At 39.3% G+C, this 25,776-nt stretch overlaps 1 protein-coding gene across 1 annotated transcript; it reads right to left on the reverse strand.

Moving 5' to 3' along the window:
- Positions 1–342: 342 nt before the first annotated feature.
- On the reverse strand, positions 343–25,365 carry tes (testis derived transcript (3 LIM domains)). The gene is made up of 7 exons (XM_062040723.1): positions 24,939–25,365; positions 17,130–17,215; positions 10,455–10,983; positions 8,958–9,383; positions 4,193–4,408; positions 3,964–4,122; positions 343–1,269 (listed from the first exon to the last, which is right to left on the reverse strand). Exons 1-7 carry the CDS (start codon positions 24,963–24,965, stop codon positions 1,078–1,080), a joined length of 1,635 nt encoding a protein of 544 aa, XP_061896707.1. The 5' UTR covers positions 24,966–25,365; the 3' UTR covers positions 343–1,077.
- Between the last annotated feature and the right edge of the window lie 411 nt (positions 25,366–25,776).

The following is a 25,776-nucleotide window of genomic DNA, read 5'->3' on the forward strand; positions in this document are numbered from 1 at the left end:
TCAGTTTTACTCCCTACACTTAACCATGTGTTTCCTACTGCCTGCAGACTTTGCACCCTTTGTTATATACACATGTTGTGTTTCTAATATAAATACATTTAATAAAGTCAAATACAAATAAGGCAACAAGAGAAGTATCCTACACTTCTCTTTTGTAAAGTAAATCTGAACAGCCGATATGGGCATCTACATCAACTATATGATTTGCCTGGTTTTTTTTATTTTTTATTTTTTAAAATGTATTTTGTTATTTGTGGCGGATGTAATTCTTTCGTGGCGGGCCGCCACAAATAAATGAATGTGTGGGAAACCCTGGGTTAAGGTTACTAATAAGCAATAATTCTGAGATTATTGAGGGAATACTCTTAGTTAATGGCTTACTGGTTGTATAATAAGGCCATGCATAATAAGGCATTAATAAGTACTTAATAATTAGCCAATATGTTACTAATTTGCATGTTAATAAGCAACTAATTAATGGTGAATATGTGTTCCCCATACTAAAGTGGTGTAGTCAGCGCTGCTTGCAGGAGGAAAAGTCACCGCCGCTGTCCATGGTACTGAGGACGAGCACCATCGGGCAGGGGCGGGGCATGTGTTGACGGCGAGACACAGCTGGCAGGTGATTAGATTTCACAGGTGGTACGTGTTAATCTAGTCATCTGTTGTCTTTAACAGTAAGCGGCCGGGAGCAGAGGAGTCCGGAGGTTACGGACGTGGCTGAAAAGTCACGTTCTAGGAGAGAAAAGTGTTGTAGGAAAGAAAACATTTTGATTCAAACCTTGTTGAACCTGCACGCTGGGCTCTTGTGCCGTGGAGCTGCTGGGAGGCGACTTCCACACCCCATGTTTGGAATAAATCAATACTTTTGCAAACCCTAGTTCGGACTTCCATGATGATTTATGTCAGCCATATTTGCTTTTGACAGACTTTTATTCCAGAAAAATTGTCATATTTCTGCAGGAATGTGACATTCAGTAGTTGTGCTGCCACTTTATCGGTGGCATTACGGTAATATGAGCGCCGGAGTGGGAAGTGCGTGCAGTGGATTTGTAGGTGTGGTACCTTCAGGAGCCTCTAGGCGGCGCTGTTCCTCTTGCACTCCGCGGAGCAGAAGAGGCGTCCCTGCGCCGCCATGAAGCGCTGGCCAATCAGACACTTGCTGCAGCCGGCGCACTTGAAGCAGTGCGGCTCGGCGTGCCAGTGGTGCTCGCCGTACGACACGCGCTGGGCTTCCGGTTCCACCGGCTGCTGGCAGGACGAGCATTTCTGTGCGGGTGGAGGACGCACGTCAAAATTCATGCGCTCGTCTCGTGTTTGTCACCTCCCAGCATCCTTTGTGTCTTCTGGCCGAAACCTTTCTTGACACTCGACTTTGTAAAACTGACTTTTTTACATCACTGACAGTTCCATCGAAAATGATGTTAGCAAAATGTGTATTTGAAAATTCAGTGTATAAAAATTCAATGTTTGAAAATTCAAAGTTAGAAAATTCAGTGTAAAAAAATTCAGTGTTTGAAAATTAAATGTTGAAAAATTCAGTGTAAAAAAAATTTTGTTTTCAAAATGCAGTGTTTTTAAAATACAGTGTTTGAAAATTCAGTGTTAAAAAATGTGGTGTTTGAAAATTCAGTGTAAAAAATTAAGGTGTTTGAAAAATCAGTGTAAAAAAATCCACTGTATTTAAAATTCAGTGTTTGAAAATTCAGTGTTTTTAAAAAATCTGTGTTTTTAAAATTCAGTGTTTGAAAATTCAGTGTAAAAAATTAGGTGATTGAAAATTCAGTGTAAAAAAATTCAGCGTATTTAAAATTCAGTGTAAAAAAAAAATTTTGTGTAAAAAAATTGTGATTTTAAAATTCAGTGTTTGCAAATTCAGTGTCTTTAAAAATGTGTGTTTTGAAAATTCAGTGTTTTTAAAAATCTGTGTTCTTTAAATTCAGTGTTTGAAAATTCAGTGTAAAAAATTAGGTGATTGAAAATTCAGTGTAAAAAAATTCAGCATATTTAAAATTCAGTGTAAAAAAAATTTTTGTGTAAAAAAATTGTGATTTTCAAATTCAATGTTTTAAAATTTAGTGTTTTTAAAAATGTGTGTTTTGAAAATCCAGTGTATAAAAATTCCATGTTTTGAAAATTCAGTGTTTTAAAAATTCAGTGTTTGAAAATTCTGTGTAAAAAAAATTCAGTTTTTAAAATTCAGTGTTAGAAAATGTGGTGTTTGAAAATTCAGTGTAAAAAATTCGGTGTTTGAAAAATCAGTGTAAAAAAATCCACTGTATTTAAAATTTAGTGTTTGAAAATTTAGGGTAAAAAAATGTTGTGATTTTAAATTCAGTGTTTGAAAATTCAGTGTTTTTAAAAAGCAGTGTTTTTAAAATTCAGTGTTTGAAAATTCAGTGTAAAAAATTAAGTGATTCAAAATTCAGTGTAAAAAAATTCAGCGTATTTAAAATTCAGTGTAAAAAAACTTTTTGTGTAAAAAAATTGTGATTTGAAAATTCAGTGTTTGAAAATTCAGGGTTTTTAAAAATGTGTGTTTTGAAAATTAAGTGTTTGAAAATCCAGTGTATAAAAATTCAGTGTTTTGAAAATTCAGTGTTTTAAAAATTCAGTGTTTGTAAATTCAAAGTTTAAAAATTCTGTGTAAAAAAAATTCAGTGTTTGAAAATTCAATTTTGAAAAATTCAGTGTAAAAAAAAATTCAGTTTTTAAAATTCAGTGTTAGAAAATGTGGTGTTTGAAAATTCAGTTGAAAAAATTCGGTGTTTGAAAAATCAGTGTAAAAAAATCCACTGTATTTAAAATTCAGTGTTTGAAAATTTTGTGTAAAAAAATGTTGTGATTTTAAATTCAGTGTTTGAAAATTCAGTGTTTTTAAAAATCAGTGTTTTTAAAATTCAGTGTTTGAAAATTGAGTGTAAAAAATTAGGTGATTGAAAATTCAGTGTAAAAAAATTCAGCGTATTTAAAATTCAGTGTAAAAAAAATTTTTGTGTAAAAAAATTGTGATTTTAAAATTCAGTGTTTGAAAATTCAGTGTTTTTAAAAGTGTGTGTTTTGAAAATTAAGTGTTTGAAAATCCAGTGTGTAAAAATTCCGTGTTTTGAAAATTCAGTGTTTTAAAAATCCAGTGTTTGAAAATTCAAAGTTTAAAAATTCTGTGTAAAAAATATTCAGTGTTTGAAAATTCAATGTCGAAAAATTCAGGGTAAAAAAAAATTCGTTTTTTAAAATGCAGTGTTTTTAAAATTCAGTGTTTGAAAAGTCAGTGTTTAAAAATTCAGTGTACACGTTTCAGTGTTTAAAAATTCAGTGTTTTTAAAATTAAGCGTTTGAAAATTCAGTGTGAAAAAAATCAGTGTTTGAAAATATAATGTTTATAAATTGAGTGTATAAAAATTCAGTGTATGAATTTCAGTGTATTTAAAATCCAGTGTATAAAAATTCAGTGTATAAAAACCCAGTGTTGAAAAAAATCAATACAAACAAATTTTGTGTTTTTAAAATTAAGTGTTTGAAAATTCAGTGTGAAAAAATCAGTGTTTGAAAATATAATGTTTATATATTCAGTGTATAAAAATTCAGTGTATTTAAAATCCAGTGTATAAAAATTCAGTGTTTAAAAACCCAGTGTTTAAAAATATCAATATAAACAAATTTTGTGTTTTTAAAATTCAGTGTATAAAAATTCAGTGTTTAAAAAATGCGTGTATAAAAAGGCAGTGTTTAATAATTCAGTGTTTTAAAAAGTCAGTATTTAAACATTTTGTGTAAAAAAATTAATTGTTTTTAAAATTCAGTGCTGAAACATTTGGTGTAATTCTAAAACACATTTTTATATATACTGAAATTGTATAAAATGAACTGTTGAACACGTATTTTGCTACCGATTTTTTTCCAGTGAAATTGTCGGCATAATTTGATGTACAAAAAAAAGCGAGAGAAATGAGGGCGTCTCACCACAGCGTAGTTGTTCATGTAGCATGGCGTGCAGACGGGCTTGTCGCGCTCCATCACGTAGGTCTCCCCCGCCAGGACCAGGTCGCAGTCGAAGCAGCAGAAGTGCTTCAGGTGCCAGTCCTGCCCCTCGGCCTGAGTGTACTCGTTACTGAAGATCAGCTGCGGGCGCAGGAGCACACGCGCCGTGAGCGAGCACGCAGGACACGCCCCCTCAAGATATGCGCTTTACCTCGTCGCAGCCCGCGCAGCGCGGCTTCTCGCTGTCGCCGTAGTGACGGCCGCAGTAGAGCTTGCCTCTCTTCCAGAAGTAGATCATGTCCACCAGCAGCTCGCCGCACGTGCAGCACACGAAGCACGCCGGGTGCCACAGCGTATCGTAGCCCGCACGCTCGGCGTAGACGGCGGGGTCGCCCGCACGCATGGGCTGCTGGCAGTGGCGGCATGACTGGCAGGGATGACAACAACATACACTCTTACACACATGACTGGCAGGGATGACAACAACATGCACTCTTACACACATGACTGGCAGGGATGACAACAAAATGCACTCTTACACACATGACTGGCAGGGATGACAACAAAATGCACTCTTACACACATGACTGGCAGGGATGACAACAACATGCACTCTTACACACATGACTGGCAGGGATGACAACAACATGCACTCTTACACACATGACTGGCAGGGATGACAACAAAATGCACTCTTACACACATGACTGGGGATGACAACAACATGCACTCTTACACACATGACTGGCAGGGATGACAACAACATGCACTCTTACACACATGACTGGCAGGGATGACAACAAAATGCACTCTTACACACATGACTGGGGATGACAACAACATGCACTCTTACACACATGACTGGCAGGGATGACAACAACATGCACTCTTACACACATGACTGGCAGGGATGACAACAACATGCACTCTTACACACATGACTGGCAGGGATGACAACAACATGCAGTCTTACACACATGACTGGCAGGGATGACAACAACATGCACTCTTACACACATGACTGGCAGGGATGACAACAACATGCACTCTTACACACATGACTGGCAGGGATGACAACAACATGCACTCTTACACACATGACTGGCAGGGATGACAACAACATGCACTCTTACACACATGACTGGCAGAGACAACAACAACATGCACTCTTACACACATGACTGGCAGGGACGACAACAACATGCACTCTTACACACATGACTGGCAGGGATGACAACAACATGCACTCTTACACACATGACTGGCACGGATGACAACAACATGCACTCTTACACACATGACTGGCAGGGATGACAACAACATGCACTTTTACACACATGACTGGCAGGGACGACAACAACATGCACTCGTACACACATGACTGGCAGGGATGACAACAACATGCACTCTTACACACATGACTGGCAGGGATGACAACAACATGCACTCTTACACACATGACTGGCAGGGACGACAACAACATGCACTCTTACACACATGACTGGCAGGGATGACAACAACATGCACTCTTACACACATGACTGGCAGGGATGACAACAACATGCACTCTTACACACATGACTGGCAGGGATGACAACAACATGCACTCTTACACACATGACTGGCAGGGACGACAACAACATGCACTCTTACACACATGACTGGCAGGGATGACAACAACATGCACTCTTACACACATGACTGGCAGGGATGACAACAACATGCACTCTTACACACATGACTGGCAGGGATGACAACAAAATGCACTCTTACAAACATGACTGGGGATGACAACAACATGCACTCTTACACACATGACTGGCAGGGATGACAACAACATGCACTCTTACACACATGACTGGCAGAGACAACAACAACATGCACTCTTACACACATGACTGGGGATGACAACAACATGCACTCTTACACACATGAATGGCAGGGATGACAACAACATGCACTCTTACACACATGACTGGCAGAGACAACAACAACATGCACTCTTACACACATGACTGGCAGGGATGACAACAACATGCACTCTTACACCCATGACTGGCAGGGATGACAACAACATGCACTCTTACACACATGACTGGCAGGGATGACAACAACATGCACTCTTACACACATGGCTGGCAGGGATGACAACAACATGCACTCTTACACACATGACTGGCAGGGCTGACAACAACATGCACTCTTACACACATGACTGGCAGGGATGACAACAACATGCACTCTTACACACATGACTGGCAGGGATGACAACAACATGCACTCTTACACACATGACTGGCAGGGATGACAACAACATGCACTCTTACACCCATGACTGGCAGGGATGACAACAACATGCACTCTTACACACATGACTGGCAGGGATGACAACAACATGCACTCTTACACACATGGCTGGCAGGGATGACAACAACATGCACTCTTACACACATGACTGGCAGGGATGACAACAACATGCACTCTTACACACATGACTGGCAGGGATGACAACAACATGCACTCTTACACACATGACTGGCAGGGATGACAACAACATGCACTCTTACACACATGACTGGCAGGGATGACAACAACATGCACTCTTACACACATGACTGGCAGGGATGACAACAACATGCACTCTTACACACATGACTGGCAGGGACGACAACAACATGCACTCTTACACACATGACTGGCAGAGACAACAACAACATGCACTCTTACACACATGACTGGCAGGGACGACAACAACATGCACTCTTACACACATGACTGGCAGGGACGACAACAACATGCACTCTTACACACATGACTGGCAGAGACAACAACAACATGCACTCTTACACACATGACTGGCAGGGACGACAACAACATGCACTCTTACACACATGACTGGCAGGGACGACAACAACATGCACTCTTACACACATGACTGGCACGGATGACAACAACATGCACTCTTACACACATGACTGGCAGGGATGACAACAACATGCACTTTTACACACATGACTGGCAGGGACGACAACAACATGCACTCGTACACACATGACTGGCAGGGACGACAACAACATGCACTCTTACACACATGACTGGCAGGGACGACAACAACATGCACTCTTACACACATGACTGGCAGGGATGACAACAACATGCACTCTTACACACATGACTGGCAGGGACGACAACAACATGCACTCTTACACACATGACTGGCAGGGATGACAACAACATGCACTCTTACACACATGACTGGCAGGGATGACAACAACATGCACTCTTACACACATGACTGGCAGGGATGACAACAACATGCACTCTTACACACATGACTGGCAGGGATGACAACAACATGCACTCTTACACACATGACTGGCAGGGATGACAACAACATGCACTCTTACACACATGACTGGCAGGGATGACAACAACATGCACTCTTACACACATGACTGGCAGGGACGACAACAACATGCACTCTTACACACATGACTGGCAGGGACGACAACAACATGCACTCTTACACACATGACTGGCAGGGATTACAACAACATGCACTCTTACACACATGACTGGCAGGGATGACAACAACATGCACTCTTACACACATGACTGGCAGGGATGACAACTACATGCACTCTTACACACATGACTGGCAGGGATGACAACAACATGCACTCTTACACACATGACTGGCAGGGACGACAACAACATGCATTCTTACACACATGACTGGCAGGGATGACAACAACATGCACTCTTACACATATGACTGGCAGGGATGACAACAACATGCACTCTTACACACATGACTGGCAGGGACGACAACAACATGCACTCTTACACACATGACTGGCAGGGATGACAACAACATGCACTCTTACACACATGACTGGCAGGGATGACAACAACATGCACTCTTACACACATGACTGGCAGGGACGACAACAACATGCACTCTTACACACATGACTGGCAGGGATGACAACAACATGCACTCTTACACTTTTTGACAAACAACAACATGCACTCTTACACTTTTTGACAAACAACAGCATGCAATCTTACACTTTTTGACAAACAACAACATGCAATCTTACACTTTTTGACAAACAACAACATGCACTCTTACACACATGACTGGCAGGGATGACAACAACATGCACTCTTACACTTTTTGACAAACAACAACAAGCACTCTTACACTTTTTGACAAACAACAACATGCAATCTTACACTTTTTGACACACAACAACATGCACTCTTACACTTTTTGACAAACAACAACATGCACTCTTACACTTTTTGACACACAACAACATGCAATCTTACACTTTTTGACAAACAACAACATGCATTGTTACACTTTTTGACAAACAACAACATGCAATCTTACACTGTTTGACAAACAACAACATGCATTCTTACACTTTTTGACAAACAATAACAAGCATTCTTACACTTTTTGACAAACAACAACATGCAATCTTACACTTTTTGACAAACAACAACATGCAATCTTACACTTTTTGACAAACAACAACATGCAATCTTACACTTTTTGACAAACAACAACATGCAATCTTACACTTTTTGACAAACAACAACATGCAATCTTACACTTTTTGACAAACAACAACATGCACTCTTACACTTTTTGACACACAACAACATGCAATCTTACACTTTTTGACACACAACAACATGCACTCTTACACTTTTTGACAAACAACACCATGCAATCTTACACTTTTTGACAAACAACAACATGCACTCTTACACTTTTTGACAAACAACAACATGCAATCTTACACTTTTTGACACACAACAACATGCAATCTTACACTTTTTGACACACAACAACATGCAATCTTACACTTTTTGACACACAACAACATGATTGGAAAACACGACAACAACATGGAGGCAAAACGGTTTAAAACCATAAAGTTAAAAACGTTAAAAGTTCTTACAAAGCTTTTCTGCGATGATCCACTTAGTTGCAACCCGGCGGTGGCTGCAGTGCCCACGGCTCCTCCGGCAGGAACGGACCCTCCGGACGCGGACCCCGCTCGTGCTCCGGCAGCCTGCGGGCCCACTCCGCCTGCCGCGGCTCCATCTTTAGCCCCCGCGGCGTCACCGGCACCCAGAGCCGCCGCCCGCACCAGAACCATCTCCTCAGGCATCTTGACGTCTCCGATGCCCAGGGCCTCGTCCTTGTACTTGCGCACGTACTGCTGCATCTGCTTGACCTCGGCCGCGCTCAGGTCGTGGCACCTGGCGGGGTCCTGGTCGTGTTCGGGCAGCTGGCGGGCCATCTGCTGGCGGCGGTACAGGGCGCCTTCCGAACCCGCCACGGGCCGCTTCTCGGGCGGCAGCAGTTGGATGTATTGCACCGCCTGCCAGACGAGGAAAAGGGACGAGAGAACGGCGATTAAAGACAAATCGACCAATCACAGCAGAGGAGAACGAGATAGCAACTCAGACACAACAACAACTCGGGTTGTGCTAGCAAGGCCAAGTTAAATGTTTTCTTGACCTAAAACTCCTTCCAAACATTTCACTATTTCACTTGGATTGATTTATTGCATTTTCTCGCGCTCACCCAACATCAAGGTCAACAATTAACAGGTAAACATGGAATAAACAAACACATATTAATAATGAATGAGAATAAATCACTAACGTTTACCACATCATCTACATATTCAAGTACTAACATTTACCACATAATCTACATATTCAAGTACTAACTTTCACCACATAATCTACATATTCAAGTACTAACTTTTACCACATAATCTACATATTCAAGTACTAACATTTACCACATAATCTACATATTCAAGTACTAACATTCACCACATAATCTACATATTCAAGTACTAACATTTACCACATAATCTACATATTCAAGTACTAACATTTACCACATAATCTGCATATTCAAGTACTAGCATTTACCACATAATCTACATATTCAAATCCTACATTTACCACATAATATACATATTAAAGTACTAACATTTACCACATAATCTACATATTCAAGTCCTACATTTACCACATAATATACATTTTAAAGTACTAACATTTACCACATAATGTGCATATTCAAGTACTAACATTTACCACATAATCTACATATTCAAGTCCTACATTTAACACATAATATACATATTAAAGTACTAACATTTACCACATAATCTGCATATTCAAATCCTACATTTACCACATAATATACATATTAAAGTACTAACATTTACCACATAACCTACATATTCAAGTACTAACATTTACCACATAATCTACATATTCAAGTAGTAACATTTACCACATAATCTGCATATTCAAGTACTAATATTTACCACATAATTTACATATTCAAGTTCTAATATTTACCACATAATCTACATATTCAAGTACTAACATTTACCACATAATCTGCATATTCAAGTACTAACACTTACCACATATTTGTTGGCCACAGGTGGCGCCCACTCGTACGTGACAGACTTGAGAGGCATGTCTTTGTGAACGGGCACGACATCAGCGGTAGACGACCCAATGCAAATGGTCGCTGTGCTCACTTGGAGCGGTGCAACACCAGCTGGTGCCAGTTGAGCCTTCCCACCGCCGGGCGCTGCCCTCGCTACGGCTGCACCTCCTGAGGCCGCGCCCCCAGAAGCCACGGCCCCAGAGGCCGCGCCTCCGGTGGCCACGCCCTTAGTGTGCCGGGCAGAAGCATCAGTGGCTGGAGGCACGATGGCGGCGGCCGAAGGCACGGCGGGGAGTACTACGGCGTGGGCAGTGGCGGGGCCGGCCAGCGTGATGGTGACGGCGTTGCCGCGGTACCCGGAGACGCCGTCTGTCTTGAGCTTGGCGATGAGGCCGGTGTACTTGGTGTCCTCGAACAACTTGCCCACCTTCTTGTTCTCCTCTGAGTTCATCTGCACGTTGTGCTCCGCCAGACCACATTTGCAGTTCCGGCAGATCTTCCTGCATCGCACACACCAAAATAATCACTTTGAAATGTTGCACCATGACTTTGTGACAACGTTACTCTGATGAAGATGAAGTGGGAATGTTCTTCAACAATCCACTGAAGGCGGACCACTTCTTCTTACGCCTTTAAAGGCCTACTGAAATGAATTTTTTTTATTTAAACGGGGATAGCAGATCCATTCTATGTGTCATACTTGATCATTTTGCGATATTGCCATATTTTTGCTGAAAGGATTTAGTAGAGAACATCGACGATAAAGTTCGCAACTTTTGGTCGCTGATAAAAAAAAGCCTTGCCTGTACCGGAAGTAGCGTGACGTCACAGGTTGAAAGGCTCCTCACATTTCCCCATTGTTTACACCAGCAGCGAGAGCGATTCGGACCGAGAAAGCGACGATTACCCCATTAATTTGAGCGAGGATGAAAGATTCGTGGATGAGGAACGTGAGAGTGAAGGACTAGAGTGCAGTGCAGGACGTATCTTTTTTCGCTCTGACCGTAACTTAGGTACAAGCTGGCTCATTGGATTCCACACTTTCTCACTTTTCTATTATGGATCACGGATTTGTATTTTAAACCACCTCGGATACTATATCCTCTTGAAAATGAGAGTCGAGCACGCGAAATGGACATTCACAGTGACTTTTATCTCCACGACAATACATCGGCGAAGCACTTTAGCTACGGGGCTAACGTGATAGCATCGTGCTTAACTGCAGATAGAAACTAAAGAAATAAACCCCTGACTGGAAGGATGGACAGAAGATCAACAATACTATTAAACCATGGACATGTAAACACAAGGTTAATGCTTTCCAGCCTGGCTGTTGCTAACGACGCCATTGAAGCTAACTTAGCTACGGGACCTCACAGAGCTATGCTAAAAACATTATCTCTCCACCTACGCCAGCCAGCCCTCATCTGCTCATCAACACCCGTGCTCACCTGCGTTCCAGCGATCAACGGCGCGAAGAAGGACTTCACCCCATCATCGATGCGGTCGGCGGCTAGCGTCGGATAGCCCGTCTGCTATCCAAGTCAAAGTCCTCCTGGTTGTGTTGCTGCAGCCAGCCGCTAATACACCGATCCCACCTACAACTTTCTTCTTTGCAATCTCCATTGTTCATTAAACAAATTGCAAAAGATTCACCAACACAGATGTCCAGAATACTGTGGAATTTTGCGATGAAAACAGAGCTTTTTGTATTGGATTCAATGTGTCCGAATACTTCCATTTCAACCATTGACGTCACGTGCATACGTCATCATACATAGACGTTTTCAACCGGAAGTTTAAAATTGCACTTTATAAGTTAACCCGGACGTATTGGCATGTGTTGCAATGTTAAGATTTCTTCATTGATACATAAACTATCAGACTGCGTGGTCGGTAGTAGTGGCTTTCAGTAGGCCTTTAAAGAGACGCATAGTGCATCCACAAAGTACTTTTTGTCATGCCTTATTCCAAAATGGAAGACATTCATTTTTGTCCTCAAAATTCTACACACATTACCCCATAATGACATTGTTTTTTTAAATTAAAAAAGTAAACAATCCCATGTACATAAGTATCCAGTGCCAAGAAGCTCATACTTGTGTTCTTCTACTGATGTTGACTAGAGCAGTGTTTCTCAACCTTTTTTGAGCCAAGGCACATTTTTTGCGTTGGAAAAATGCGGAGGCACACCACCAGCAGAAATCATTAAAAAACGAAACTCAGTTGACAGCAAAAAGTCGTTGTCGCAATTGTTGGATATGACTTTAAACCATAACCAAGCATGCATCACTATAGCTCTTGTCTCAAAGTAGGTGTACTGTCACATCACGCCATGACTTATTTGGACTTTTTTGCTGTTTTCCTGTGTGTAGTGTTTTACTTCTTGTGGTGGCTTTATCTCCTTTTTTGGTATTTTCCTGTAGCAGTTTCATGTCTTCCTTTGAGCGATATTTCCCGCATCTACTTTGTTTTTATCCTTCTTCGTGGGGACATCAGTGTTTCCCACACATTCATTTATTTGTGGCGGCCCGCCACGAAATAATTACGTCCGCTACAAATAAAAAATAATAATTTAAAAAAATATTTATTTTTTATTTATTTATTTATTTTTAACTTTTTTTTTTTTTTTTTTTGTCCTGTCCAGCTTCTCAGGCAAATCATATAGTTGATGTAGATGCCCATATAGGCTGTTCAGATTTACTTTACAAAAGAGAAGTGTAGGATACTTCTCTTGTTGCCTTATTTGTATTTGACCACTACTGTTTTCTGTTTATTTGTTACTGACTGTGGCAGGACACCTCTGCCTCTGTTTCACTTGATGTTGCTGGTAAATAATATGGTTGTAGTAGTAGGCTAAAGTTAAATTATTTAGTATGCACTAATTGAAGGGGCAGAGCTTTAAGAGACATTTTAGCTTTTATATTTTATAAGATATATTTTTTGTAAGAACCACAATTAATAAATATATTTCAGTGAATAACTTATTGTTCAAATCTGTATATAAATATGTACATAAAGTGTTGTAATTATATTGTAAAATGGATGGATGGATGGACGTTTAAAACAAAACTGTTATTATTAATTAGTAAGTATACATTTTTTTTAGCCTTTTTAGAGAAAATCATATCATTGTAGTAAATTATGCAAATTACTTGATGATGTCATGGTGACCACGCCCATAGCCACGCCCCCTCCCCCACAGGTATCTTGGCAGTTTATGGGAAACACTGGACATTGTTGATTGTCATGTCATGTTCGGATGCACATTGTGGACGCCGTCTCTGCTCCGCAGTAAGTCTTTGCTGTCGTCCAGCATTCTGTTTTTGTTTACTTTGTAGCCAGTTCAGTTTTAGTTTCGTTCTGCATAGCCTTCCCTAAGCTTCAATGCCTTTTCTTAGGGGCACTCACCTTTTGTTTATTTTTGGTTTAAGCATTAGGCACCTTTTTACCTGCACCCTGCCTCCCGCTGTATCGACATCTACAAAGCAATTGGCTACCTGCCGCCACCTACTGATATGGAAGAGTATTACACGGTTACTCTGCCAAGCTCTAGACAGCACAGACACTCAACAACAACACATCATTTGCAGACTAGAATTACTGGTTTGCAAAAAATATTTTTTACCCAAATAGGTGAAATTAGATAACCTCCCACGGCACAAAAGACTGTATCTCACGGCACTGGCACAGTGGTTGAAAAACACTGGACTAGAACACATTTCACATTCTTCTACTTTCAGGCAGAAAAGAGAGGAGTGTTCATATTTAGCACAAGACAACCTTTCCTGACAAGCAACATGAGGTCAGCGGGCTGCAGAGTTTCTTTGTTGTGACCATCACTTCAACACAACTGGGGTCCAGACACAAGACTTTGTTTCACTCAACCCACGGCGCGCACACACGAACACACACACACACACACACACACACACACACACACACACACACACACACACACACACACACACACACACACACACACACACACACACACACACACACACACACACACACACACACACACACACACACACACAGTGGAATGTAGGAGTGAGTCAGTGTTTCCCATGTTTGCCACAGTGTTGTGTTGAAGTTTTGCCTGAAGTAGAACTCTACACACGTCTGGTCCTGTTTCCATTTTACCAAGTGACTTTTAAAGACACTTCTATATGGGAAGTGTATGTGCACACACACGCATGCACACACACACCTATACATTTACAGTATATACATTCAGTGTACAGTATCTTTGTTATATATATATATGTATGTATATGTATATATATATATATGTATATATATATGTATATATATATATATATATATATATATATATATATATATATATATATATATATATATATATATATATATATGGACAAGCGATAGAAAATGGATGTATGTATGTATATATATATATATATATATATATATATATATATATATATATATATATATATATATATATATATATATATATATATATATATATATATATATATATATATATACATACATATATATACACAGTGTACAGTAAATACATACAGTGTAAAGTATATATATATATATATATTAGGGATGCAACAACTAATCGATTAAATCGATTAAAATCAATTATAAAAATAGTTGCCGATTAATTTAGTCATCGATTCGTTGGATCTATGCTATGCGCATGCGCAGAGGCTTTTTTAAAAATGTATTTATTTATTTTTAATAAACCTTTATTTATAAACTGCAACATTCACAAACAGCTGAGAAAAAATAATCAAAATAAGTATGGTGCCAGTATGCTGGGTTTTTTCAATAAAATACTGGAAAGGGTAGAAATTTAGTTTGTGTCTTTTAACCGATTATTAATCGATTAATCGAAGTAATAATCGACAGATTAATCGATTATCAAATTAATCGTTAGTTGCAGCCCTAATATATATATACACTGTGTATGCAGTACAGGGCAAAGGTTTGGACACAAATTCTCATTTCAATGTGTTTTCTTTATTTTCATGACTATTTACCTTGTAGATTGTCACTGAAGGCATCAAAACTATGACATCACATCAGGTGACTACCTCTTGAAGCTCATCGAGAGAATGCCAAGAGTGTGCAAAGCAGTAATCAGAGCAATGGGTGGCTAATTTGAAGAAACTAGAGTATAAAACATGTTTTCAGTTATTTCACCTTTTTGTGTTAAGTACATAATAAAGATTACAAATTAGAATTTTTTTAATTTTTTAAAATTTGATTAAGAATCATTTATACGCTAGTTTAGCAGCTGGCTTAGCAATTAGCATGCCTTCTTATCTGTTCTTAGTGTGCAACATTTTTATCCTCCAGTCTTAATAGTACTTGTGAGGAATGTACTTTATTTGCTGCAATGGACGAATAATAACCAAGTGGAGCGGCTCCACACTGTGAACATCCACAGTTCGCTGCTAGCTGCACTGCAAAAAGTGAAATCTAAGTAAGATTAAATATCTCAAATAAGGGTGATAGTTGCTTATTTTCTGTCTGATAAGATAATTCTTCTCACTAAGCAGATTTTATGTTGGAGTGTTTTACTTGTTTTAAGGGTTTTGGTCCTAAATGATGTCAGTAAGATATTACAGCTTGTTGCTGAGATTTGATGAGCTATATTGAGTAAAACATGCTTGAAAGTAGAATATCAACTGTTGCAAAGCTGTGTCATCACCACTCACAAGTATAAAACTACTTTTTTAAAGTAATCATTTCTTATTTCAAGCGTGAAAAAAAAAATCATGACTTTGACACAATTGTGTCTCATAATTAAAACAGATGACAGCCAAACGGACTTTGCTGTTTTATTTTCAATGAAACAATAGAAAATACGTTCTTATAAATATACTATAAAGTAGTACAGCTGGCACAGTACAGTAAATTGACAGTTAATATTGAAATATTTAACATTTCTAACAATTTTGAACAGAAATGGTTCATGCACATTCAGATGAATTCTTTAAAAATTACAATTAGAACATTATTGGCTGGGGGCCGGGCTGTATATATGCGCACTAATTGACTGAAAGAGCACACACTTGGTGCGATGATGTCATGTTATCGATGGAAAAATGCCTTTTTAGACAATACGATTTGCCTGAGTGGCGAGGAGCCCTGAGAGTAACAAGCGGTTGCCTTGTTGCCTTTCCATTAAGAACAATAAATTAGTTTTTAGTATAAGTTTGCTGGTTTCAAGAAATGTAATGCCGAGCGCATATAACTATGTCAAGATAATGGCACTAGCATTTACTTCATTTAAGAATATTTTGCTACATATTGAGCAAAAAGGTCTATTTTTTTTCTACCAAGAAAAGTGCACTTGTTATTAGTGAGAATATACTTATTTTAAGGTATTTTGGGGTTCATTGAAGTTAGCTAATTTTACTTGTTTTGGAAAGTCCTGACAAGCCAAATTTTATTGTTCTCTTGACAGATAATTTTGCTTAGTTCAAATAAGATAAAATAAAACAGCCGGGGAACATAAAACAAATGAAGATCTGCCTTTTTATCGGCATCGGAAGACAAAAATCCACCGATCTCGTACTTTTGAATAGAAACAACAAGCGTTGGTTTTGGCCCAGGTTGTGTTCACGCCTGGGATGAGAGCGGCGTGACGTGTACTGACCTCCAGAAGTGGAGCTCGAAGCCTTCACACTTGTCTTTGCACTTCAGGCAGGACGCTCCAGCGCCGAACTCGTGACCCAGCGTCATCTGCGAGACAAGGAGCACAACGGGGGCGTGAGGAAGACGACATCAGGGTTTCCCACACATTCATTTATTTGTGGCGGCCCGCCACGAAAGAATTACGTCCGCCACAAATAAAAAATAAAAAATAAAAAAAATAAATTAATTTTTTTTTTTTTTTTTTTTTTGTCCTCTCCAGCTTCTCAGGCAAATCATATAGTTGATGTAGATGCCCATATAGGCTGTTCAGATTTACTTTACAAAAGAGAAGTGTAGGATACTTCTCTTGTTGCCTTATTTGTATTTGACTTTATTAAATGTATTTATATTAGAAACACAACATGTGTATATAACAAAGGGTGCAAAGTCTGCAGGCAGTAGGAAACACATGGTTAAGTGTAGGGAGTAAAACTGATGGCAGTCTAATGTTCAAGATTTTTGGAGCTCTTTGTTCAGTGGATCAGATGTTTGATGAAGCTCTGTGTCTATCTACCACCACTACTGTTGTCTGTTTATTTGTTACTGACTGTGGCAGGACACCTCTGCCTCTGTTTCACTTTATGTTGCTGGTAAATAATATGGTTGTAGTAGTAGGCTAAAGTTAAATTATTTCGTATGCACTAATTAAAGGGGCAGAGCTTTGAGACATGTTACCTTTTATATTTTATAAGATATATTTTTTGTAAGAACCACAATTAATAAATATATTTCAGTGAATAACTTATTGTTCAAATCTGTATATAAATATGTACATAAAGTGTTGTAATTATATTGTAAAATGGATGGATGGACGTTTAAAACAAAACTTATTATTAATTAGTAAGTATACATTTTTTGAGCCTTTTTAGAGAAAATCAAATCATTGTAGTAAATTATGCAAATTGCTCGATGATGTCATGGTGACCACGCCCATAGCCACGCCCCCACCGCCACAGGTATCTTGGCAGTTTATGGGAAACACTGGACATGGCGGCTCACAAGACGGGTCACGTGACGAGACGCCGCCACGTGTGGACACTTCATTAGGGACGGCCGCCGATCCAACCCTGACGTGATCAAAGTGTCACGTGACTTTAATACGGCCGCCCTCGCTTCCACCAGATGCGCAGCAACAATGGCCGACGGTCCGAGTTCCCTAGCCACTTCATTAGGTACACAGGACTACAGAACCTCGAAATGTTTCCTTTATGTTGTCACGGCGATGACGATATTAATAATTGTTATATAAATAAATAATAACACATTTTTTTTATAATTTGCACAAATGTACACGTTTTGTGTTGAGTTGTTAAAGTACTGCGGTACTCATGAATGTAAAAAAAGTACTAATTTCACGCACATGATGGCGCCGTGGTGACGTCGATGGTAATTAAGTTAAAGTACCAATGATTGTCACACACACACTAGGTGTGGCGAAATTATTCTCTGCATTTGACCCATCACCCCCTGGGAGGTGAGGGAAGCAGTGAGCAGCAGCGGTGGCCGCGCCCGGGAATTATTTTTGGTGATTTAACCCCCAATTCCAACCCTTGATAATATGAGCCAGGGCGCTTTTTATCCGTCTTCTTCCCATTCTGAAAGTGCCTTCCCTCTGCCCACCAATCAACGTCATGTGTTGCCTTCACCCATCCATCCATCCATTTTCTACCGCTTGTCCCTTTTGGGGTCGCTGGAGCCTATCTCAGCTGCATTTGGGCGGTAGGCGGGGTACACCCTGGACAAGTCGCCACCTCATCGCAGGGCCAACACAGATAGACAGACAACATTCACACTCTTATACAAGACTTTTAAAGTCATTTTGATAGTAGGCTAATATACACTACCGTTCAAAAGTTTGGGGTCACATTGAAATGTCCTTATTTTTGAAGGAAAAGCACTGTACTTTTCAATGAAGATAACTTTAAACTAGTCTTAACTTTAAAGAAATACACTCTATACATTGCTAATGTGGTAAATGACTATTCTAGCTGCACACGTCTGGTTTTTGGTGCAATATCTACATAGGTGTATAGAGGCCCATTTCCAGCAACTATCACTCCAGTGTTCTAATGGTACAATGTGTTTGCTCATTGGCTCAGAAGGCTAATTGATGATTAGAAAACCCTTGTGCAATCATGTTCACACATCTGAAAACAGTTTAGCTCGTTACAGAAGCTACAAAACTGACCTTCCTTTGAGCAGATTGAGTTTCTGGAGCATCACATTTGTGGGGTCAATTAAACGCTCAAAATGGCCAGAAAAAGAGAACTTTCATCTGAAACTCGACAGTCTATTCTTGTTCTTAGAAATGAAGGCTATTTCACAAAATTGTTTGGGTGACCCCAAACTTTTGAACGGTAGTGTAGCTAATATAGACACATACATCATGTGTTGCCTTCATTATAACACCTATACAAGACTTTTAAAGTCATTTTGATAGTAGGCTATTATAGCTAATATAGACACTTACATCATGTGTTGCCTTCATTATAACACTTACATAAGACTTTTAAAGTCATTTTGATAGTAGGCTAATATAGACACCTACATCATGTGTTGCCTTCATTATAACACTTATATAAGACTTTTTAAAGTCATTTTGATAGTAGGCTAATATAGCTAATATAGACAATTACATCATGTGTTGCCTACATTATAACACTTATATAAGACTTTTAAAGTCATTTTGATAGTAGCCTAATATAGCTAATATAGACACTTACATCATGTGTTGCCTTCATTATAACACTTATATAAGACTTTTAAAGTCATTTTGATAGAAGGCTAATATAGACACTTACATCATGTGTTGCCTTCATTATAACACTTATATAAGACTTTTAAAGTCATTTTGATAGAAGGCTAATATAGACACTTACATCATGTGTTGCCTTCATTATAACACTTATATAAGACTTTTAAAGTCATTTTGATAGAAGGCTAATATAGACACTTACATCATGTGTTGCCTTCATTATAACACTTATATAAGACTTTTAAAGTCATTTTGATAGTAGGCTATTATAACTAATATAGACACTTACATCACGTGTTGCCTTCATTATAACACTTATATAAGACTTTTAAAGTCATTTTGATAGTAGGCTAATATAGACACTTACATCATGTGTTGCTTTCATTATAACACTTATGTAAGACTTTTAAAGCCATTTTAAAAGTAGGCTAAAATAGCTAATATAGACACTTACATCATGTATTGCCTTCATTATTACACTTATATAAGGCTTTTAATTTGTTGTGGCTCCACACAGATTTTTGTTTGGCATTTTTGGTCCAATATGGCTCTTTCAACATTTTGGGTTGCCTACCCCTGCCCTAGGAGGATACAATAGCTAACCGCTAACAGCTACTCAATGTAAACAAATGGGTGGACCTATACAAATATAGACTGTAACGATACCAAAGTACAAGAGCCGTGTATATAGTCGATACCACAATGATTACGTGACTTTATTGCTTATGAAGTTCATAAAGTCATCCGCACGCAAATGTGTAGAATCAGCCAAAACTTAAAAGTATCAAAGAACGGAAGAATGAGTGATTATTCCGTCTGAACAGTCCAAACATGTTGAGATGTTGAGTAGGGCGACTTCCTTCGTTAATGTAGCAGATGTTCCAATCAAACATCTGTTTTATGAAGCACAAACATGCTGCAGGGATGATTATTTACACATTATTGCAGATTTCATGGATGATCTTAAACCCAGGGACCCCCGGCCTGTCGTCAGCATGTGTAGGGTGTTTTGTTTATATGTGTCTGGGTCACCTAGCGACACAACAAAGCATCATCCATCATCATTACCGTTAGTCATCCAGCAAACTACTTCATTCATCTGCACGGCAAATACACAACATGTGCTTCTGACTGCTAACTAGCGATCCCCAAACAGCGTACAACAATGGTTGTCAAACTGTGGTGCGTGCACCACAAGTAGTACTCGGGCTCCATCTAGTGGTACACCAAAGAATCATTCAATTAAATATCCAAACACAGTGTCACTGTTTAAACCAGGCCTGGGCAATTATTTTGACTCGGGGGCCACATTTAGAGAAAAAAATGTGTCTGGGGGCCGGTATATCTATTTTTAGGAACATTAATACAAAACCTCACAATAATGTCTGATTGAATGCTAAAAACGTAATGACAGACCGCCTTAAAAACCGTAATGGAATTTTACATTTTTCTATGAAGGATAAAACACTGAATATTGACAAAATATCAGCGTCACACCCCCTTTCGATCGACATATTTTACAATCAAGTGAAACGCAACAAAAATGCAACAAACGGTGAAATATGAACGCGGAGGGTACAAAATAAACCCTCCTACAATATGACATATCTGGGGCCATATTTATCAAGCTTTTTAGAATTACTCCTAAGAAGTCCCTTAAGAGTTGACTTAAGAGTAAATAAATTCTTCGCTGAAAGCTGCACTTAAAAGTTAGTTATCAAGCGTCTTACTCACTCTTTCGGCGAAGTGTAGGACTGAATCTTAAGTGTCACACTCAGAGCTGAATTACGACATTACAATGTGACGTCATTTCTGTGTCCATAGAAATGACCAATCACGGAAGGGAATCCCTTGTCTAAGAATAAAGAAATATCTTAGAAATATTTAAGTGGACAATGGGAGTGTATATTTTGACAATAAACTACAAAATAATACAAAACAAACTAGTCCCCGCTCCCTCTTCTCTTCTCTCGCCCACACACTCACTGACGTCACTCACCTCACATGCTGTCACCTATTAAAGGGCCACACACACACATACGCTACTCTCATAACATTTTCTTTCCAATTCATTAATTAGGCAACTAATTTGAAACCGGTGTGGGTGGCTCCATATAAACTAGCCCACTGCAGCCTCATGCAGAAATCAACAAGGAAATGAAAATTATTAAATCTGTGACAAAAAAATAATACCCGCTCTGTCTAAACGATACCGTTTGATCTGCTGCTCATCATCAAAAAAAGCCAGGACATCCTTCCCTCCCTGAACATTCGCGCACGTCTCTCTCGCCTCAGTGCCATCCCCTGCTGGCAACTCCTAACCAGTTAAGACACCTCTGAAGGTCTCTTAAATATCGTGGAGAGTAGGAGTGATTCTTAGACTTAAGAAAGCTGATAAATAGCTTTTATTCTTAAGTTTGAGAGTAGGACTAAATTTTGCATATTCTCAGGACTTAAGTGTAAAATGGCACTCTAAGACGCTTGATAAATACGGCCCCTGATATTTACTGAATTTCCCCCAGGGATCCATAATAGGGATGTCCGATAATGGCTTTTTGCCGATATCCGATATTGTCCCACTCTTAATTACCGATACCGATATCAACCGATACCGATATATACAGTCGTGGAATTAACACATTATTATGCCTAATTTGGACAACCAGGTATGGTGGAGATAAGGTCCTTTTTTAAAAAATTAATAAAATAAGATAAATAAATTAAAAACATTTTCTTGAATAAAAAAGAAAGTAAAACAATATAAAAACAGTTACATAGAAACTAGTAATGAATGAAAATTAGTAAAATTAACTGTTAAAGGTTAGTACTATTAGTGGAGCAGCAGCACGCACAATCATGTGTGCTTACGGACTGTATCCCTTGCAGACTGTATTGATATATATTGATATATAATGTAGGAACCAGAATATTAATAACAGAAAGAAACAACCCTTTTGTGTGAATGAGTGTAAATGGGGGAGGGAGGTTTTTTGGGTTGGTGCACTAATAGTAAGTGTATCTTGTGTTTTTTATGTTGATTTAATTAAAAAAAATTTTTAAAAAAATAAAACGATACCGATAATAAAAAAAAACGATACCGATAATTTCCGATATTACATTTTAAAGCATTTATCGGCCGAAAATGTGACCCATAACCTCCCTGCTTGGCACTCAGCAACAAAGGGTTGGAGTTGGGGGTTAAATCACCAAAATGATTCCCGGGCGCGGCACCGCTGCTGCCCACTGCTCCCCAAGGGGATGGGACAAATGCAGAGGACAAATTTCACCACATCTAGTGTGTGTGTGACAATTATTGGTACTTTAATCTTAATCTTTAATATTATCGGCATACTTGCCAACCCTGAGACCTCCGATACCGGGAGGTGGGGGGTGGGGGGCGTGGTTGGGGGCGTGGTTAAAAGGGGAATATATTTAAGATAGAATTTACCAACTCAAGTATTTCATATATATATATATATATATATATATATATATATATATATATATATATATATATATATATATATGAAATACTTGACTTTCAGTGAATTCTAGCTATATATATATACATATATATTTATTTTATTATACATATAAATAAAATAAATACTTGAATTTCAGTGTTCTGGAGGCTATCCAGTAGATGGCAGTATTGTCCTGTTTAAGAGTGTCACAACATTGCTGTTTACGGCAGACGAACTGCTTTACGGTAGACTAAACGTGACTGCTGTTGTTGTGTGTTGTTACCGGCGCTGGGAGGACGTTAATGAAACCGCCTAACAATAAACCCACATAAGAAACCAAGAACTCGCCCTCGATCATTCTACAGTTATGACGTCATTGGGCAGGTAAGCTGTTTATATTGTGGGAAAGCGGACGTGAGAACAGGCTGTCCCCACTCAGGTCCGCATTGAGCTGGAGGGGGCGTGGCCTCCAGCTCCGGCTGAATACCGGGAGTTTGTCGGGAGAAAATTTCTGCCGGGAGGTTATCGGGAGAGGCGCTGAATACCGGGAGTCTCCCGGTAAAAACGGGAGGGTTGGCAAGTATGATTATCGGACATCTCTAATCAATAAAGTACTTTCTATTCTATTCTATACATCACTAGGCTTTAGAACTTTGTTGTGAAAATCTCCTTCCGATTCTGTGGAAACGCTTCCCGCCCACACTGCTTGGTACCTCGTCTGAGCTGCTGTGACGTAGGAAGCGCAGGTTCCAACCATTGAAATACTTTGTATAGTTGAAGACTTACGGTCATTAGAAAACATCACTGCACATCATAATGGCGGCGAATATTTCGATCTTAAAGATCTAAAAAAATTATTTGGGAAAGATCAACGGGCCGCATGTGGCCCCCGGGGCCTTAATTTGCCCAGGTCTGGTTTAAACTGTGTGTGATGTTACGGTGACCATAAATATTCAAATAGACTTGTTAAATAAAACCTCTTCCTTGTTTTTAATTAATACTTGGGCCTACTATGCTATTGTATTTTTAACGTCGGTCATTATGGGTGGTACCCGGTGAAAAAAGAACCACTGCCGTACAGTACCAATAGACCCTGCTGGCTCCAAAGCGCATGGTGATGACGTCACACCAGTCCACAGGTTTACTGGCAAAGCCATGACGTCATCGTAATAATACAATATACATATGGACCTTGGCCTGAGAAAATAGGAACTATAGAAAGAAAAGCGCCTTTTAGATACATTTTCAATGCTTTATGTAGATGTAATTGTGTATGTTTAACAAGTATTTTATAAGTTTAAATGTATGTATTGAAACAAATGTCACATTTCACTAATGTTTGCCGTTAGCTAGTTTAGCGAAGTCGTTTAAAAGAGCAGCAACATGAGTCAGTGGACGTCAAACATGAATGAATCAAACTAAAAGGGAAGTAGTTACTTAAGGGACACATTGTGAATAAAAGTGTACAAAAAGAAACTTTGAGAACTTTTTTTGGGAGGGGGGGGTGGTCACCTGCTGCGTGCACGCGCACCTTGGCTGGGCGGAAACTCACCTTCTTCACTTCCTTCTCGATCTCCATGGTGGCGTTCGGACTCACGATACACCCGCCGTACCGAGGGAGGAGCAGGAAGCCGGTCTAAGCCGCAAAGAACACACGACAAGTCGGACCGGAGGACGACAAAGGAGCCGGCTCGAACACAATCTTCTTCACTTCTGGACCTCAGCCGGCTCCGATGGATCGTCAAGCTATCGATACTACAGACAGGAGAAACCGGCGTGGAGTCACAAAATTAAGATAATTCCGTCGTGGAGTTGAGTTAATGTAGAGGGAATGCGCTACAATTAAACGTTTTAAGTAATAAATGTCAAATGACATGATTTTTTTTCACACAAAAAGGTTATCGAATGTAATTTACAGTAATTATGAGTCACTGTCTTTATTTTATTTTGAAATTACTACCACTTCTTTTATCCGCTAGTCAGTTTGACGCTTGTTTTCACTTAGCAGGTCCCGTTCACTTTCACATTATGCGGCACTCCCGCCTTGACTGGCGCTTTGTTCAACCAATAGAAAGCCGCAATGCACAGTCGGCAGCCAATCAGCGTGTAGTAAAGGCGGGTGCTCGTCCTGACAAAAGGATTAAAGGAGTTGTCCATTGTTTTGAACCGTGAATCCTCCTTTCTTCACAATGAACACTTTATTGCTTTTTTTTTTGCGCAACAGAACACCATTAAAGACTGACTCCTGCTCGTGTGACGTCAGCTTTCAGGAAACCACGTGGTTTCCTTTGGACGCTTGGCCACGCCCTCTAATGTCAGACGGGGTCATTGATCATAAAAGTAAACTATAATGTTGATAACATTCACATGCAGTCAATTTATTTAAACAA

Source organism: Entelurus aequoreus, linkage group LG03, assembly GCF_033978785.1.
Source record: "Entelurus aequoreus isolate RoL-2023_Sb linkage group LG03, RoL_Eaeq_v1.1, whole genome shotgun sequence".
NCBI classification, from domain to species: domain Eukaryota; kingdom Metazoa; phylum Chordata; class Actinopteri; order Syngnathiformes; family Syngnathidae; genus Entelurus; species Entelurus aequoreus.

Excerpts from the sequence above, each read along its gene's own strand:
- tes (XM_062040723.1), bottom strand. The coding sequence starts at position 24,965 with ATGGAGATCGAGAAGGAAGTGAAGAAG. Across the intron at positions 10,984-17,129 it reads TTCGAGCTCCACTTCTGGAG|GAAGATCTGCCGGAACTGCA; the intron begins GTCAGTACACGT and ends TGTGCGATGCAG. Across the intron at positions 4,409-8,957 it reads GATCATCGCAGAAAAGCTTT|TCATGCCGCCACTGCCAGCA; the intron begins GTAAGAACTTTT and ends CATCCCTGCCAG.